Here is a 16,105-nt window from a genome sequence, read left to right on the forward strand (position 1 = left end):
CATCCTGAATGGTAGTATGAGATATTCCCGTTACCAACAGTTAACGGCATTGTTATCGGGTGAAAACTTTCGTTGACTGTCAAACTTAATTCCAAAAATAATGTACATAAGCCTACTTGCCTTTTAAAGAATAGTCTGCTGCTGTGTGATTTACTCGAGCATATTAATATCGTTGAAAAGATAATTTCGGGTTGTAAAATTAAAATTAGGCTTACGTAGATGTGAAACAAAGCATTGATAATGAAAAAGAACTAGCTTAGGTTACTAACTAGCTTATGAACTAAGCAGATAAGGGCACTTTTGTGAAATATTTTAGGGTAGCCGGTTTTTTATGCCGGTGAGTGTAGTCCGGTCCTGCTATTGCGAACGCTTTTCCTATATAAAAGAGGAAACCCCAAAACGAACGCATATCTGAACACTTACCAAAATGAGTAACTTAATATTTTTTGTGACTGTAACTTCTCTCTTCGCGGTGTTCATGGTTCAAGCCGCCTTGCCTCCCTCGGTAAGTCAAATTAAATTAGCGTAGTTTCGAAAATTGAATTTTGTTTCGAATCCTAGGAATTCGGACCTCAAATTCAAGCGTTGCAGGGAAATTTGCATTCGCTTTGTATTTCTCAATCAGGTACAGACGAAGCTTCCATCGCCAACGTAATAAATGGGGTATTTATTGATGAACCCAAAATTAAGGTGAGTTCCAGAATTTTGTAACCATTTTTGGAATACGAATACATAATTTAAGAATTTTTTTAAGCTTTTCTAACACATTTTTCAGGAGGTAGTTAGTTTTATTTTTTCTTAAAGCTTAAACTTTAACGTATTAATATGCATTTAATGGTAATGTAAATGCTATTAATAAAGGCTATTGATCATAGGATTTGAAAATAAACTATAACGTTCAAGATATTTTATTATTATATGAATCGTTCAAATGGTCATTTTAGATGAAAAAAACGCGGAGTGCTATTAAATTATAGGTGGAAATTGGAGATAGGAGTGAAAATGCACCCCTTTCAGTTTTTTAATTGTAGTGCGAAAACGAAGCAAAATTACGCTGTAGTTCGTAGGAAAAATTATTTAGAGAATTGAATTTCCCATCGAAAAGGCTTATTTAAAAAATTTAAGAGGAAAATTATATGCAAAAAATCGTTAATAAACAATTTGAAAGAAAGCAAAAAATTCGATTTTTTTATTTGTTTTACTTTTCTGGCTCCAATTTATGTTAACGACGAAAATCTAAAAAATATTTAAGTTTGACCGGTTATAACACAGTCAATATTAGTCCAAAAACTTTTGAAAACGCATTATTTTGAAGGGAATCTTATCTAGTTTTTTTGTACAGCAATTTTCTTTGCCTACTTCTACTAAAAAAAAATAGTCAAAAAAGTAAAAAAAATTAAAAAATCTTATTTTTTATTTTGATGGGAAATTCAATTCTCTACAAAATTTTTCCTATGAACTATACCGAAATTTTGCTTCGTTTTCGTGCTATATTTAAAAACTGCAAAAGTGCATTTTCACCCCTATCTTCAATTTCAACCCTCTAATTTAATAGCACCCCGTGTTTTTTTCATTTTTCATGACCCTTCGAACAAGTTATGTGATGTAGCTTAGTTTAAGATTGTTTCTTTATTTTTTGGGTATTTCGCCACATGTGAAAAAATTTAAAAAAATAAGTTAAATCGACCTTTGCGACAAATAGATCAGTCAAGAGTTATTTCTATGAAAATAGTTTTACCTAATCAAAAAATGTCACTGAAAAAAGCAGACAAATAAAAACGATTCGAAAATTCACCGTTTTCGTCTTCTGACCTTTTTTTGACCTATCATATTAATAACTTGGCAGTCTTTCTATTTGTCTGCTTTTCTCAGTGTTTAGGTAAAACTATTTTGTTGCTATATCTTAAAAACTATCAATTTTAGATATAGAACATGCTTAATAAAAGTTGAAGTGTACCGATATATGAAATAAAACAGATCAATACAGGGAGTTCCATTTGAAAAATTTTAGAAAATCTAGTTTAAACTTTCTAAAAATTATTGTATTATAACAAATGCCCTGTATAAAATATCGATATTAACTAATATGGAAGCCAGGCCCGGATCCAGAGGGGGTGGCGATGTGGCGATCGCCACCCCCAAAGCACAACATTTTTTAAAGATCTTCAATTTCTCCAAACGACAACAGGCAGTTAGTCGATATTAATGCAAGTCCCCCTTCCTAACCTACACCTTACGTCATCAAAAAAATAACAACAACAACAACAATAATAATAATAATAATAGTAATAATAATAATAATAATAATAAAGAAGTACTTTGCGCCACCCCCAAAACCAGTCTCTGGATCCGGGCCTGATGGAAGCCTTTGCCTAACATTTGCCTATAACCATGTCTAACTATTGTGTTCCAAGTTTTAGTAGTTGAAGGTTAATACAACTTCATCGAGGTCATGTTTTTTCCAAAATTCAAAGAATTTTCTTCATAACTTGGTAACCCCGCACTAAAATGATAAACTGTTTATATTGCCACATATAGAATTTTCTCGGAAATCCATATGTTTAAAAATATACAGAGTGTTCCATTTAAAAAAATGTAATATTTGGCGTGTCCCGTTTTTACTCATCGCCCTGTATGTTTTCAACTAATTTTGTAGTTTAGCTTTCTTGATTGTACAACTTTTATAGAAACTTTTTTTCTGTATTATGAGTAACAAGGGTGTTATTTTACTTTCTCACACTAATGGCCCACCCTGTATATTTTTTATTTCCTCAATTAAATTTTAGTTTTATTTTTTTTCTAACTTTTTTTTATATTAATCAATTTTGTTGACACTATTATCTTTTTTCAATGATTAATTATGCTAGTTTACAATTTTGTTGTTTTTTATAAAATTATATTTTAGATTATATTATATTAAGATTTTGAACATCTATTTCTGCTAATGATGTATTATCATTACAACTTTATAACCTTTAAACGTCGTATTTTCGTTTCAGTTTTATATGAAATGTCTCTTTACGGAAGCTAAAGTGGTGAGTGACATTTTACGTTTAATTTAAGTAAATTTAAGTTACCTATTCATAGAAATCTTGGTCGTTTTTTCATACTTTGGAAAAATATTTAAAAAAATCACTTTTTGTTTGTTTCACAATCTTAAATTTAGGTATCACTGATACACAATTTTCACTTTGCATTTTGATCTTCATTTTAATCAGTGCGATAATAGTTTTAAGAAAAATTACTTACTTTTTTATTTTCGCAGGAAAACTAGTAATAGTAATTACTAAAAAAATTTTATTAAATGTTTGGCTGTTACAGATCAATGAGCATGGCGACTTCAATGGAGAACGCATAACTCAGCTACTGCCAGACAAAATTAAGAAAGAAAGTTTAGTAGTTATAAATGGATGCATTGCTAAAATAAATGGTATGGGAGATTAACTATAATAATGATGATATTTATACAAAGTTCCGTTAATCGACAACGCCAGTCTATCTGTTCTTTTTGTATAAAGCGTGGTACACTGAGAAGCTCTAATTTCCTTTTGGAACGGTCAATGATTCGAATGATTTCTGTTTATATGTGACTTCAGACACATATCTCAGATATCTTCTAAATCTACTTGCTACTGCTACACCAATTAAGAGAATCCAGTTGGCAATTTATGGTCTATAACGTTTTTTGGAAGCTAACTTTTTAAAAGCATTTTTGGAAATATCACTAGGATTTTTTTATTCAACATCTATACGTCTTAATTGGCATGATTTCAATCTTATATATCTGAAATTTTGTCAATAGGAAATGAAGGATATTTTTTTTTTGTTTCGATTTAACAATCTGGAAGACAATGGAAATTCCTAAAGTTGAAAAATTTGTGACTTACTGGCACTGTTGATTGTAGTAGGCAAATAGTATAGTCCTGATTATGAATATAGAATTGCAACTGGTTTGTTCCAAAAAAAAATGGAAAAGTATTCTGATTTTTAACACACATTGCTTGAGCTTTTTTTAGTTTATCAATTTGTGTACCGACATTTTGAATTTTTCGTCATAGTTAAAAATTCCACATTAAATTAATTAAAATGTTGTGTTTTAGATATTGCAAACCTAGAGGACAAAACATTTTCTTTCTTTAAATGTTACCACAACGAAAATCCTAACGTAAGTGATTTTTTATTGATATTAATGTATTAAAATTTAATAAGACCTTTTTCAGCTATTCATTTTTTTCTAAGCATGAAAACATGATGATGTCGAAACAAAATATGGCATAAACTGTTGAGTTTAAAAATTTTAAAAGTACACTACCTAATATATGCAAATAAAAATTATATAAATATAAAATAAAAATATAAATATATTTACGTATTGTGTTTCTTTGATTTCCCTATACTTATGTATTATTTATATACATTAATATAAAAATGCTGCATAAAATTCCAGTTGTATCAAACTGTACAAAGGTAAGTATGTTTAGATTATATGTATGCGACCGAATTAAAGCTCTTGTACATACCTATTAAAGATAAAATCAAACTGTATCTTGCAATATCTCTATTGTCATTTCTGAACATTATATTTAAGTTTCTCATATAATTTAAATTTGAAATGAATTCTAGCATAAACAAAAAAGGATGTAAGATTAAAGAGAATCAGTCCGTAAATGAAAAAGTGGTGATTGGATTAATCAACTGTTGCTTTTTGTTTGTTTAATTTCTCTCGAATTAGCATATAGAAATCATTAGATTTATTAAATAAATATTAAAAAACTTACGGAATCCTACTTGAGGATGTTCAAATGGTTATAGTGCGGAAATCCCTTGTTTTTATGAAATAAAAACAATATACTTGCAAAAATATTCTTGTCTCGAAACCGCATTGAACGGCATATGTAAATGAATGAACATAGAAAATATAATACTTCTATGATGAATAAATAATAACTAGCCTCCAGATACGAAACAGAATTTTTCACTGCATGCAGATTCCATTATAAATTTCATTTTCTTTAGTAGTTTTTTCCATTATAACAAAAATTACGACACTAGAGTTACAGCCTTAAGGTCCACTGATTATAAACAACAAAACAGAATAAAGCAACTCGTGAACGAAATTTTGAAGAATTTGATTAAAATTAGTCCGCCTCTGCAACCGCAATTGCCTTTTTCCAAGGACATTTAAATTAAATGCCCTTGCCTTTCTTTATATAAAAGAGTAACAGCAGCATATCTAGGCATTTGTTAAAATGGTTAGCTTAAATTTTTTTGTGACTGTGTCTTCTCTCTTCGCGGCGTCTGTAGTTCAAGCCGCTTTACCTCAATCAGTAAGTCAAAAATTAACATTGTTTCGAAAATTTGTTCATATTTAATTTTACTTTAAATTTCAGGAATACGGTCCGCAGCTTGAAGCATTACAAAAAAATGTTCGAGCGGCCTGTATATCCACATCTGGTGTAGACGAAACTGCCATCAGCAATGTAGGAAATGGGGTATTTACTGATGAACCCAAAATAAAGGTGAGAGATGTTTTATTAAAAATCCAGCAAATAAAGTGGTATCAGAAGTAGGTAATTGTGCAATTTTGTTCTTTATTGCAAATTTCGTTCTAATATAACTAAAATTTCACGGAATTTTCATTTCAGCATTACTTGACATGTGTCCTAAAGGAAGGTAAACTGGTGAGTGCTAAGTGACTTTATATTAATATAATTTAAGTAAGTTTAAATAATACAACCAGGTAAACACATTTTTGTTTTATTATTACTGGTATTTTTTAAATTAGCGAATTTAAATTCAACCGAAATTTATAAAGTAATAGTCAGAATATTATTCTGAGAAGAATAGAAATTAGTACGATCATAGACAGATGGTTGCTATAACAATTATTTGTGCACGACCCCAATCTACTTCTTTTTTCACATAGGTATGTGTGTGTTTTCTGTTGTTCGTAAATTCGCTATGATTATATTTAATTATTATTGCTACATTATCTGCATCAGTGAAGTAGTTTTCAATATTATTTTAAACAAAATGGTAATTGCATATCTATTTTGCATGTAAAGGTTCAATGAAACAATTTTATTAAGAAATTTACAGAATTTAATTTAAACAGAACAGTGAAAAAACTACTGCTTTACTTCCCATTATAATTTTCCATTTCAGAGATGACGCACCCCGAGCGGATGTTAATTTTTTAAACTTGCAATTTTTGAAAGCATTGACCGTCTTATTCTTATGATGGTAACTGTTTATACTTAGATTAGGAACCTAATCTAAGGCTTTATGTAAATATACTCTCGTTGACACACGTCACAATTATTGTTATCTCTATAAAAGCGTTTGTCTTTACCGATTTGTACTATACTACAATTACAGTAGAGGGCGCTTTCAACCACAACAGCCTTCAATTATTTTGAAGTAGACGTGAAAGTAAACAAACTTCATATTCATGGTTTAATCTTCTCAGTTTAAAATTAAAAGACAAAGATATATTAAACTATTATATATTTTGCACATACTTTTGTGTATTAAACTATCCATGTTTATCACAATCTCACGATAGTTAAAATTAACAAAATACTGACTGTTTTGCTGTTACAGGTCAATGAAAAGGGCGTCTTCAGCGAGAAAAACATAGCTCAACTTTTCCCAGACAAATATAAGGAAGAAAGTTTGACAAATATAAAGAGTTGTATTGTTAAAGTAAATGGTATGTAGTATTAATTATATGTAATTTGTAATTAATTATATTTATCTAGAATTTGTTAGTCAGTGGAATCAATTATTCTCAAATCCGTTTAGCGATTCGTTTGTTTCGTTGATTTTAAAAATTATGTCTGAATGTAAGTAACAGCTTTTATTTCTCACTGAAATGTTTGACTTGAAAAAATTAAAAAGTCTTAATCGAGCTAGTCCCACCATTTGCTGAACAAAGCATGCATGTCCCTATTAAATCTTAGTTCTCAAAAATTTGTTATTTTTATTAGTAGGAGCATTATTTTAATATTTTTGTATATTTATAATAATATCTAATTATATTTTTTTCTGTTTTAGATATTACAAACTTAGAGGATAAGATATTTGCCTTATTTAAATGTTACTATCACCAAAATCCTGATGTAAGTGTTTCTGATTTTAAAGTAATAAAATTTAATAAGTTTTTTTTCAGTTATTTGTTTTCTTTTAAACTTGACAATGGTATCTAAACAGAAAACGTGGTAGGTATACTATTTCAAGCTTTAGATTTTATAAATGTAATATATTAAATTTATAATGTATACTTTTAATAATGTACGTATTAAAATATAAATATATTTAGGTGCCTATCACTAATTTTAACCTACCATGCCAATCATACCATATTTTACACAGACACAGAAACTTTTAATATAATCAGGTGGCTATGGACACAAAACGTCGAACACGTTTTCACCAGGAGTTAAGAGGGCGACTTGCCAAATAGGCAACCAGCAATACATTTTTATAGATTTTATTACACATCAGTTTGTCTAAATATGAATGAGTGCCCAAATAACACTTTCCTCCATTCGAACTCAGATTTTCTATAAAATTGAGTTAGTTTGAAACTCAAATTACTTAACTTTACTGGTGTAAAGAAGTTTATAATTTACGATGTCGCTTGTTCAAAAGCAGCCAGTAATTTTATTTCGCCAGTTTTATAGAGCAGCGTACAATCAAAATTTTTTATGCATTTGTTTGTAGTCTATTTTTCTTTGTCCATTTTACTTACCTACACCTGATTTTACTCTTAACCTAACCCAGATGCCCTACCCCTACACGGAACACGGGAACGTACTCTTGCGGTTGTTTGTTGTGCTACGTGACAGGTTGTACAAATTTTGAAGGAATGTCAATAACATTACGTGTCTATTATGATAAGATCTCTAAATTGGTGAATCTGAGCTGGTTAATGAATCATTAACTCTTCGAAAAATGTTGAAAGCTGTTATTTTAATAGGCGGTCCCCAAAAAGGTAACGCAGACATAACCTATATAAACATTTTTTATGTACTGCCCTTTTAGGAACCCGGTTTCGACCACTATCGCTCGATATACCAAAACCCCTGTTTCCCGTTGCCGGTCTACCATTAATACAACATCACGTGGAGGCATGTGCGGCTTTAGAAAATTTGAAGGAGATCCTGCTGATAGGATTCTACCCGGTAGCTCAAATACAACAGTTTGTGAACGACATGCAAAAACAGTACAATGTAACCATCAAGTAAGCTATACACTACTTTATTTTGTAAGTTATGTATATAAAATGATTCCAGATACCTACAGGAATTTATAGCTTTAGGTACTGCAGGTGGTTTGTACCACTTCCGTGACCAAATCCGATATGGAAACCCCGACGCGTTTTTCGTTATGAACGGAGATATCTGTGCTGATTTTCCCTTGGGGGAGCTGTACCGATTTCATAAGGAACAACCAGAAAAATTCCAGAAAAAGGCGTTTGTAAGTAGCTACGAATTTCCAAGTGTTAGAAAAGAGAAATTTGTTTATTTAAGGTGACAATAATGGGGACAGAAGCAACAAGGCAGCAGTCATTAAATTATGGTTGTATGGTAACAAATAAAGAAACTGATGAGGTTACTCATTATGTGGAAAAACCGAGTTCGTATGTTTCTACGTTGATCAACTGTGGAGTTTATGTTTTTTCATTAGACATCTTTCACATCATTGCGGAAGCCTTTAATGCTAAACAAGAAGAATACTACAGGTAAGGAACATGTCATAGAAAAAAAATTGACCAAGCATAAAAATTTTTCAAAGCGTCTTTTAAATCAATAAAACAAATAGATTTTCGGAAAATTGTACAAGGCCGTGATTTAACATTCGACATTCATAACGTTTCAAAGCATGATTTTAATATTTTAGAAATGGTAACGGCAACCGTGAGACGGGCTACATCCAGCTTGAACAAGAAATTCTCTCCCCCTTAGCCGGGACGGGGAAAATGTTTGCATTACAGACCAACAACTGGTGGTCCCAACTGAAAACAGCTGGTTCCGCAATATACGCCAACAGACATTACTTAGAATTGTATAAATTGAAGCACCCCGAGAGATTGTTTACTCCTAGCGGTGAAGGGAGCTGTAAAATCATTCCCGACGTGCACATCGACCCGACGGCGTCCATTCATCCCACTGCTGTGGTAAAGATTAATAATTCACAATCGAAAAGAGACGTTGTTAATTAAGGACTTTGTTTTTAGCTGGGACCAAATGTCAGCATCGGACCCGGAGTCACAGTCGGGCCCGGCGTAAGGATAAGAGAAAGTATAATCCTGGCGAACGCCACCATCGAGCCGCGCAGTTTGGTTATCCACAGCATAATCGGCAGGGGGTCCAGGGTAGGTCAGTGGGCAAGAGTCGAGGGAACCCCGTCGGATCCCGATCCCAATAAGCCCTTTGCCAAGATGGACAATCTACCCCTCTTTAATAGCGACGGGCGATTGAATCCCTCCATTACAATTTTAGGTGAGAAATTTTACGAATGTTCTAATTTTGAATTTTTTTAAAGATGGTATTAAAGCGGTTTTGGTTTTTAGGTTGCTCGGTGAGTGTACCTTCCGAAACCATCCTGTTAAATTCTATCGTTCTTCCAAACAAAGAACTATCTAGGAGTATAAAAAATGAAATTATTCTGTAAATTTAAGATGTGCAATTTTTTATTATCTGTTACATTTTTCCTATTTTATAGATATTTTTATACATCACAGAAATGTACTATAGTATATTCAGGATGGACTCACAATTTTAATTGTTTATTTTTTATAAGTATTTGTAAATGTCATATTTTATTATTTTTTATATTAATCGGTATATATTTCAACTAATAGCTTTAAAATACAGTCAATTACCTTTATTATTTTTATCGTAATAATGGCTTTTCAAGTTAATTCAATATTAAGGAAAATCTGTGAAAAATATTATTATTTTAATATAAACATACAACAAACTTTATCGTGCAACCTCGATTGTCATAATTAATTGTTGTTGTTCAAATACCAAATATTTCAGATACATTATTAAAGGGTTACACCACTGTAACGGATAGAAGATAACGGATAGTTTTAATAGAAGGGAAGATGATAGAAAAAAAACTGTTTAAGTATGTTATTAGGCATGTATTAAGTGTACAAAGGTACAGTTGTTTATTTATAACAATTGTTTAAATTAACTTATAGAAATGTAGTTTTAAATATGTGGTTAAAATTTCAAAATATTAAAAATTGTTGGAGTTGTGGTGCGTGCCGTTTTGAGAAAGCGTGTTTTGAGAAAAACGCGTTTAAAATTTTAAAGTGAGTTTTAGACATGAACGTGCACTGACGCTACACTAACGTACTTTTGTTTCAAAATTTTGCTTGAATTGTACACGCATACTCCCTAACGACATCTATGAGTGTATTAGAGAAGTTATAAATCAATAGGTAAGAAGGTACGTGGTACCTTCCGAGCGAGTATGTTCATAGCGCAGGTAGCCGTATGAGAGACGTCCGACACGCTTCAGGAAAAGCGCAAAATAAAAAAATTTCATTTATAAAACCTTTTACCTCATTTTCTAGAAAGTTTAAACTACCTTTTAAGCAAAAAAAAAAACGATTTTCTGAAAATTCTACAGTGGTGTAACCCCTTAAAATAAATATGTATAAAAGTACAAACAAAATATGTTTTTTACTGTCATTCGAACAAATTGTAATTTTATGACAAATTTTTAAAAATCTGTTTTTCTCTAATCATTTTTGCTCTTAAAAATACATAGTGTACATAACAGGCAATGATACAGGCCAGTACATGTAAAGAAATTTCAGTATGTTTCGTTCAAGCTATGATGCCTATCGAATTAATAAATGTTTTAAACAGTTTTCTGATTTCCATTAAGATGGAATAGTAATAAAATGTGTTTGTAAAATGGTTTTGTTGGGCTGGAGTGCCTATCAGTGTAAGAAACATAATATATAAAAAAATTTACTGTTACAGATGCCATACTGGGTATTTTTATTTACCTATTTTTTTTTGTATTCAGTGTGTGTGGTACTGTTTGTATGCATGTGATTGATAATAAGCAGTTTTGATTATTTTGGTAGAAATATGTACCTAAATGACTATTACCCTAACAAAACTGCCAATTGTATCGTCACATGGGTTACATAAAAGAAGGAACAGTATTATATGGTTGGATTAATGTGGTAAAGAATTGAATAGACATTGAAAATTAAATGCTTAAAAAAATAATTGGTTTTTACAGCTGTCTAATGGGGTCCTTTTATTATGTGACCTAGTTTTAACGTAATAATGAACAATTTCGATTATTTTGGTGGAATATATACCAGTGGCGGCCCTTGAAAATTAACAAAACAAAAATGGGGGTTGTTTCCCCGAATATTTCAGAACAAGTGTCCCGAAATTAATTCAAAAAAATTTGGTCATAGATTCGTAAGACAAATTTAAGGGATCCATATTTTTTCTTTTTGCCAAGTGGCCCTCTCTTTTGGAGTTACAGCCCCCTGAAATCTGTCCCTAAAAATAGTCTCTTAAATCTCAGAACCCTGTTGTATGAGAATCACTAAATTTGGTACACAGGGATTTTATGACATGTGGAATCTGACCGTGCTACGCTTTTTGGCAAGGAACCCCCTTAAGACACTTTTTCGTGGGCCCCCTTGTCTTTGGAACTAACAAATTTTGGGTCGCAAATTTGAATTTCGTATAAATTACTAATTGGCTGGAAAGCCATTGAATTTGGAAACTTTTTGTCTCGACATTTTTTTCGTAAAACGCAAAGTTTTTGAGGAAAATGGTGAATCACGATATGCATTATAACATTCATATTATAGCATTCGATAACATTTTGACAGCACCATCAGATTCCACATGTCATAAAACCCCTGTGTACCAATTTTAGTGATTTTCGTACAACAGAGGGTTCTGAGATAAAAAAAGATTATTCTTAGGGGCGAATTTCAGGGGGCTGTAACTCCGAAAGAGGGGACTACTTGGCAAAAATAAAAAATACAGGTTCCCTAAATTAGCCTTAGTTGCATTAATTTCGGGACACCCTGTATATGTGCAGAATATTTTTTCGTATCAACGGATGAATAAAATTAGATATTTTGTTTATTTTTTATGAAATTAAATTTTCTTTGTACCTATTAAGATTTCAGTTTGATAATGACTTTATTTTTGGAATTTGATCATGAAAAATTAAAATTTTGTGAAAAATAAGAAAAGACTTGGTGACTAATCGGTTGATTATAAAAAAAATATATATATTTTACACATATATGTACAAATCTTTTCGAGATCTGAGGAAAAACTACCCTTATTTTGATTTTTAATTTTGCAAATTTTGTTTGAAACTTTTCCATCATGAAAGTAGTCTATATGGTCTTAGAAATCATCCCCTAAAAACAATATACCACTTATATATACCTAAGTGGCTATTATTATAAGCTTATATAATCATGTAATGAAAATATTACAAATCTCTTACAGGTTGTTAATTTAGAATCAATTACGATTTGGCATGCAAAATACATATTTTAAATGGGTGTTTGCTACCACGCTAATTTTTAACGTCATTTAGTGCGATTGAAACTCGAGAAGATAATTGACAAGGTCAAGACGGGCAGACAGCATGAGCGTATTAAGTAACAAAGTAACAAGAGTATAGAGACAGCCAAATTCACTTTGTGTCAAGGCTCCCTGCAATCGCATTTCTATAGATAAGGTTTCGTTTTGTAATTATGGAAGACTGCCAGAAATAAGTTGTGTTCTTAGTCACACTAAGTGACATCACAGTGCGTTCTTGATGACGTGACAAAATTTAAATTTTTACATACACTCAATTAAGTTGTAGCAGTAAAGCAATACTTTTTTTTACCACAGTTAGTTGTTTTCGGTTATAAACTACAAATTTATGGGGTTCTAAAAAAATGGCCTATCGTATCATTACATAGTTACATAATAGAAGAAACTAAGGGTAATAATGGTCATAAAGCCAATATGGTCGATTAAACCTATTTTGGTAGTGAAGATTAGGATATTTATTGCAAATTTTTTAATAGAATAACACTTGGATTGAATGTGCAATAGTGAAGTGCGACATTCATTAATAACTACAATTTTTTCTTCAAATTATCAATTATTCAAATATACAAATATAGTATGGTCGGATGATCGAGGTTTTACTGTATTATAAAGATCTTATGTCCTGATCGATTATATGCCTCAAATGGTCCCATGAAGTTAATATACCACTGTCTTACTTCTTCCTATTTTTAATACGAGTAAAACAATTTTTCTTTAAGAACTGATGTATGAATTCACATTCTAATGTCCCTGTATGTGAATATTTCTTTATTTTCATTATAGAAATATATTGTTTTCAACAAATTGTTGTTATTTTTGTTCTATTTATTATTTTTTTTCAGAAATATATTTTATCCAAGGAAAGTTCTGTTTAAAACCCAACTTAATATTCATATTATGTCTTTTATTCTCATAAAATTTACATTTAAACTTGAAACCATAACGTGAAGTTTAGTAAATTGTCTTGATATATAAATTTCTTTTACATTTTTTTGATATAGCACGTTCTGGAACATCACGCATATATTTGTTTCTGTTAATGTTACTTAATGAAAGTAAGGGCATTTATGCGAAGATAGAAGTACTTTGTTGTGACGAAAGAATTCTTGTTTGGCGAGATCCTTCATTATCTCTCCATAATCGGTGCCGTCTTGCGTGTCCAGTTTCTGCAGAACTGTCACTAACAAATGTACGCTGCCCACTATTGCAAACGTCAGCAGGATAGACTCCAAGGTGCTCAGAGCCATAGATATTCTCAAAGAGTCTTAATCCTGTTTCCGTTACTAAATGGTTCCATTTTATTTCCTTAAATCCATCTTACTGTGCAATTTAAATTTCACTAATGATTTTGAAGGTTCATTTCTGACACGCAAGTGACATTTATAAGACAGTGTTTCAATATTTAAATTTTATTTACCACTTTTGCAACGTATAAAAGAATATTGCATGATTCTCCTACTTCTACCGACATTTTTACTTTACGTACAACTTATAAATGCGTAAAATATACATAATTATTTACAGTACTTTAATATACAAGTATTATAGCTCTAGTTGAACACGAATATACACCAAATCAGTGTTTTCATGAGTAAATTATGGCAAATCCCCAATATACTTAAGGTATGCAGTATAAAAATAGCAATATAATATTTGATACAAATTTTTAACCATTTATCTACCTTCATCTACTATTTGCACTTTTTGATGGTGTCGTAGATATCGGTCCTCCTCTGTTTAAAAATAGGAATTTGCTCTCTAATATTATGACATTTTTCAAGTTGTATGTCATCGTAAATAATTTCTTCTTCATGTCCCGCTTGCGTTGTAACTTTTCCCCACGGATCAGTCACCTGTGAGTGGCCCCAAGCGATGTAACCCTGTTCGTTCCTAGCAGGACTGATAGCAAATACATATACTTGGTTATCGAGCGCACGGGCCCTCTGAAGAATCTCCCAGTGAATGGGGCCCGTGGTCATATTGAAGGCTCCAGGATATATTAACAATTCACAACCCTGTAGCCTGTACAGTTTTGCTAGTTCTTCGAATCTCAAGTCGTAGCAAATACCTAGACCGACTTTGATACCTTCAAAATCGAAGGTAACCAATTCGTTTCCTGCGTGCAGAACATCGGACTCTTTAAAAGTTATCCCGCCAGGTATATCGATGTCAAATAAATGCATCTTTCGGTATTTAGCGAGTAGCTTACCTTCAGGGTTCCACACAGTGCAAGTATTGTAAAATTTATTATTTTCTACTTCCGGGAAAGTTCCTCCAACCAAATATATAGAATGATCTCTTGCCGCTTTCGATAGCATTTCACATGTTGGGCCGTTTGGTACAGGTTCTGCATATTCATTGAAAAATTTAGTGCCATACGGCGAATTAAAACACTCCGGAAGCGCTACAAGTTGTGCACCCCCTTTTTTAGCTTCTGCTATCAATCTAGCGGCATTTTCTAGGTTTTTTGTGCGATCTTTACCCACCCTAGACTGTATAAGAGCAGCTCGGAAGAGTTTCATCATGATTTGCTCTTATTCAACACTAAATGTAATATCTATTATATGTTTTGTGTGTAATACCGCAAGGTATATTTGTTCAGAAAATAGAGATAAAAGTATATAGACTATTGACTTGACTTATTGACTATGAATTTAAATTTTAAGGTTTTAGGTTAGTTAAAAGTCAAATAATAAATCTTATTTTTAGGCAACCAAACATACAGTAACTGTAAAGAGGGTGTCGAAACATAAGTTATGTGTAGTAACTAAAACAAAGGTACATACATAAATGTATTATAGTACAAGTTTTAATTTTTTACGTATTAAATTGCGGTACTAGTATGTACTAGCCTTGTTTATATCTTACTAGTATTTAATCATGAAAGTACTTTAATCTATTTTATACGTTTATAATCTTGCCATTGTATGGAAAATGTACCTGCCGCCCTAGATATATTTTTAAATATGTGTTTTCCGTTTATTCGAAAGATTATTATTTTTGAAGTGTTTCTAAAGAAAAATTAATGGGAATTTCCTGTCCTGATAAGTTTAGTGTGAGGTATGAGATACAAATGATAAAATCAGACGTCAGAATAAGAGAGTTTCATCACTTTTGTCAACATAACCGAGGAAAAACAGATTTTTAGGAAAAAATAAGTACACTAAATAAATATGGATACAAAATTAATTTAAACTTAAGTTCTCTGACCTTTTTTTGTTCTGATTATTGGAACTAAATCTGGAGTAATATTTGTTTTATTACAAAAATCATCAAAGTTCTGTTTATTGATTGGTTAATATGAGTCATGCGACACAGACGCATTTTGATCAACGCAAATCGATTGAGATGTGTCCTTAGAATAGAGAAAATTAGACACTTTTGTCAAAAACCTGAAATAGAATGTCACATTAGATTCAATAAAACTTGATCTACAATAAGTAGATTTTTTAAATGTAAGCTTTAAACGATTAAGTATCTGAAAT

General features: G+C 31.3%; 4 protein-coding genes across 4 annotated transcripts; 3 read left to right on the forward strand and 1 right to left on the reverse strand.

The window, feature by feature from the left end:
• The first annotated feature begins 422 nt into the window (after nt 1–422).
• LOC108905062 (general odorant-binding protein 83a-like) lies at nt 423–4,321 on the forward strand. The gene is made up of 6 exons (XM_018707833.1): nt 423–505; nt 562–690; nt 3,000–3,035; nt 3,322–3,430; nt 4,101–4,165; nt 4,221–4,321. Exons 1-6 carry the CDS (start codon nt 428–430, stop codon nt 4,236–4,238), a joined length of 435 nt encoding a protein of 144 aa, XP_018563349.1. The 5' UTR covers nt 423–427; the 3' UTR covers nt 4,239–4,321.
• Nucleotides 4,322–5,232: 911 nt separating this feature from the next.
• On the forward strand, nt 5,233–7,316 carry LOC108905060 (general odorant-binding protein 72-like). The gene is made up of 6 exons (XM_018707832.1): nt 5,233–5,327; nt 5,391–5,519; nt 5,646–5,681; nt 6,604–6,712; nt 7,057–7,121; nt 7,172–7,316. The coding sequence occupies exons 1-6, from the start codon at nt 5,250–5,252 to the stop codon at nt 7,187–7,189; spliced, it is 435 nt and encodes a 144-aa protein (XP_018563348.1). The 5' UTR covers nt 5,233–5,249; the 3' UTR covers nt 7,190–7,316.
• A 538-nt stretch (nt 7,317–7,854) lies between these two features.
• LOC108905111 (mannose-1-phosphate guanyltransferase alpha-A) lies at nt 7,855–9,894 on the forward strand. The gene is made up of 7 exons (XM_018707890.2): nt 7,855–7,996; nt 8,047–8,245; nt 8,298–8,481; nt 8,535–8,746; nt 8,905–9,181; nt 9,242–9,506; nt 9,578–9,894. Exons 1-7 carry the CDS (start codon nt 7,957–7,959, stop codon nt 9,676–9,678), a joined length of 1,278 nt encoding a protein of 425 aa, XP_018563406.1. The 5' UTR covers nt 7,855–7,956; the 3' UTR covers nt 9,679–9,894.
• Nucleotides 9,895–13,509: 3,615 nt separating this feature from the next.
• Nucleotides 13,510–15,287, reverse strand: LOC108905106 (omega-amidase NIT2). The gene has a single exon (XM_018707884.1). It carries the CDS (start codon nt 15,143–15,145, stop codon nt 14,312–14,314), a length of 834 nt encoding a protein of 277 aa, XP_018563400.1. The 5' UTR covers nt 15,146–15,287; the 3' UTR covers nt 13,510–14,311.
• Nucleotides 15,288–16,105: the final 818 nt, after the last annotated feature.

The sequence above is a fragment of the Anoplophora glabripennis genome, unplaced genomic scaffold (assembly GCF_000390285.2).
Source record: "Anoplophora glabripennis isolate ALB-LARVAE unplaced genomic scaffold, Agla_2.0 scaffold129, whole genome shotgun sequence".
NCBI classification, from domain to species: Eukaryota; Metazoa; Arthropoda; class Insecta; order Coleoptera; family Cerambycidae; genus Anoplophora; species Anoplophora glabripennis.

Excerpts from the sequence above, each read along its gene's own strand:
- LOC108905062 (XM_018707833.1), top strand. The coding sequence starts at position 428 with ATGAGTAACTTAATATTTTTTGTGACTGTAACTTCTCTCTTCGCGGTG. Across the intron at positions 691-2,999 it reads TTGATGAACCCAAAATTAAG|TTTTATATGAAATGTCTCTT; the intron begins GTGAGTTCCAGA and ends TTTTCGTTTCAG. Across the intron at positions 3,036-3,321 it reads TCTTTACGGAAGCTAAAGTG|ATCAATGAGCATGGCGACTT; the intron begins GTGAGTGACATT and ends TGGCTGTTACAG.
- LOC108905111 (XM_018707890.2), top strand. The coding sequence starts at position 7,957 with ATGTTGAAAGCTGTTATTTTAATAGGCGGTCCCCAAAAAG. Across the intron at positions 8,246-8,297 it reads CAGTACAATGTAACCATCAA|ATACCTACAGGAATTTATAG; the intron begins GTAAGCTATACA and ends AAATGATTCCAG. Across the intron at positions 8,482-8,534 it reads AATTCCAGAAAAAGGCGTTT|GTGACAATAATGGGGACAGA; the intron begins GTAAGTAGCTAC and ends TGTTTATTTAAG.
- LOC108905060 (XM_018707832.1), top strand. The coding sequence starts at position 5,250 with ATGGTTAGCTTAAATTTTTTTGTGACTGTGTCTTCTCTCTTCGCGGCG. Across the intron at positions 5,328-5,390 it reads AAGCCGCTTTACCTCAATCA|GAATACGGTCCGCAGCTTGA; the intron begins GTAAGTCAAAAA and ends TTTAAATTTCAG. Across the intron at positions 5,682-6,603 it reads TCCTAAAGGAAGGTAAACTG|GTCAATGAAAAGGGCGTCTT; the intron begins GTGAGTGCTAAG and ends TTGCTGTTACAG.
- LOC108905106 (XM_018707884.1), bottom strand. The coding sequence starts at position 15,145 with ATGATGAAACTCTTCCGAGCTGCTCTTATACAGTCTAGGGTGGGTAAA.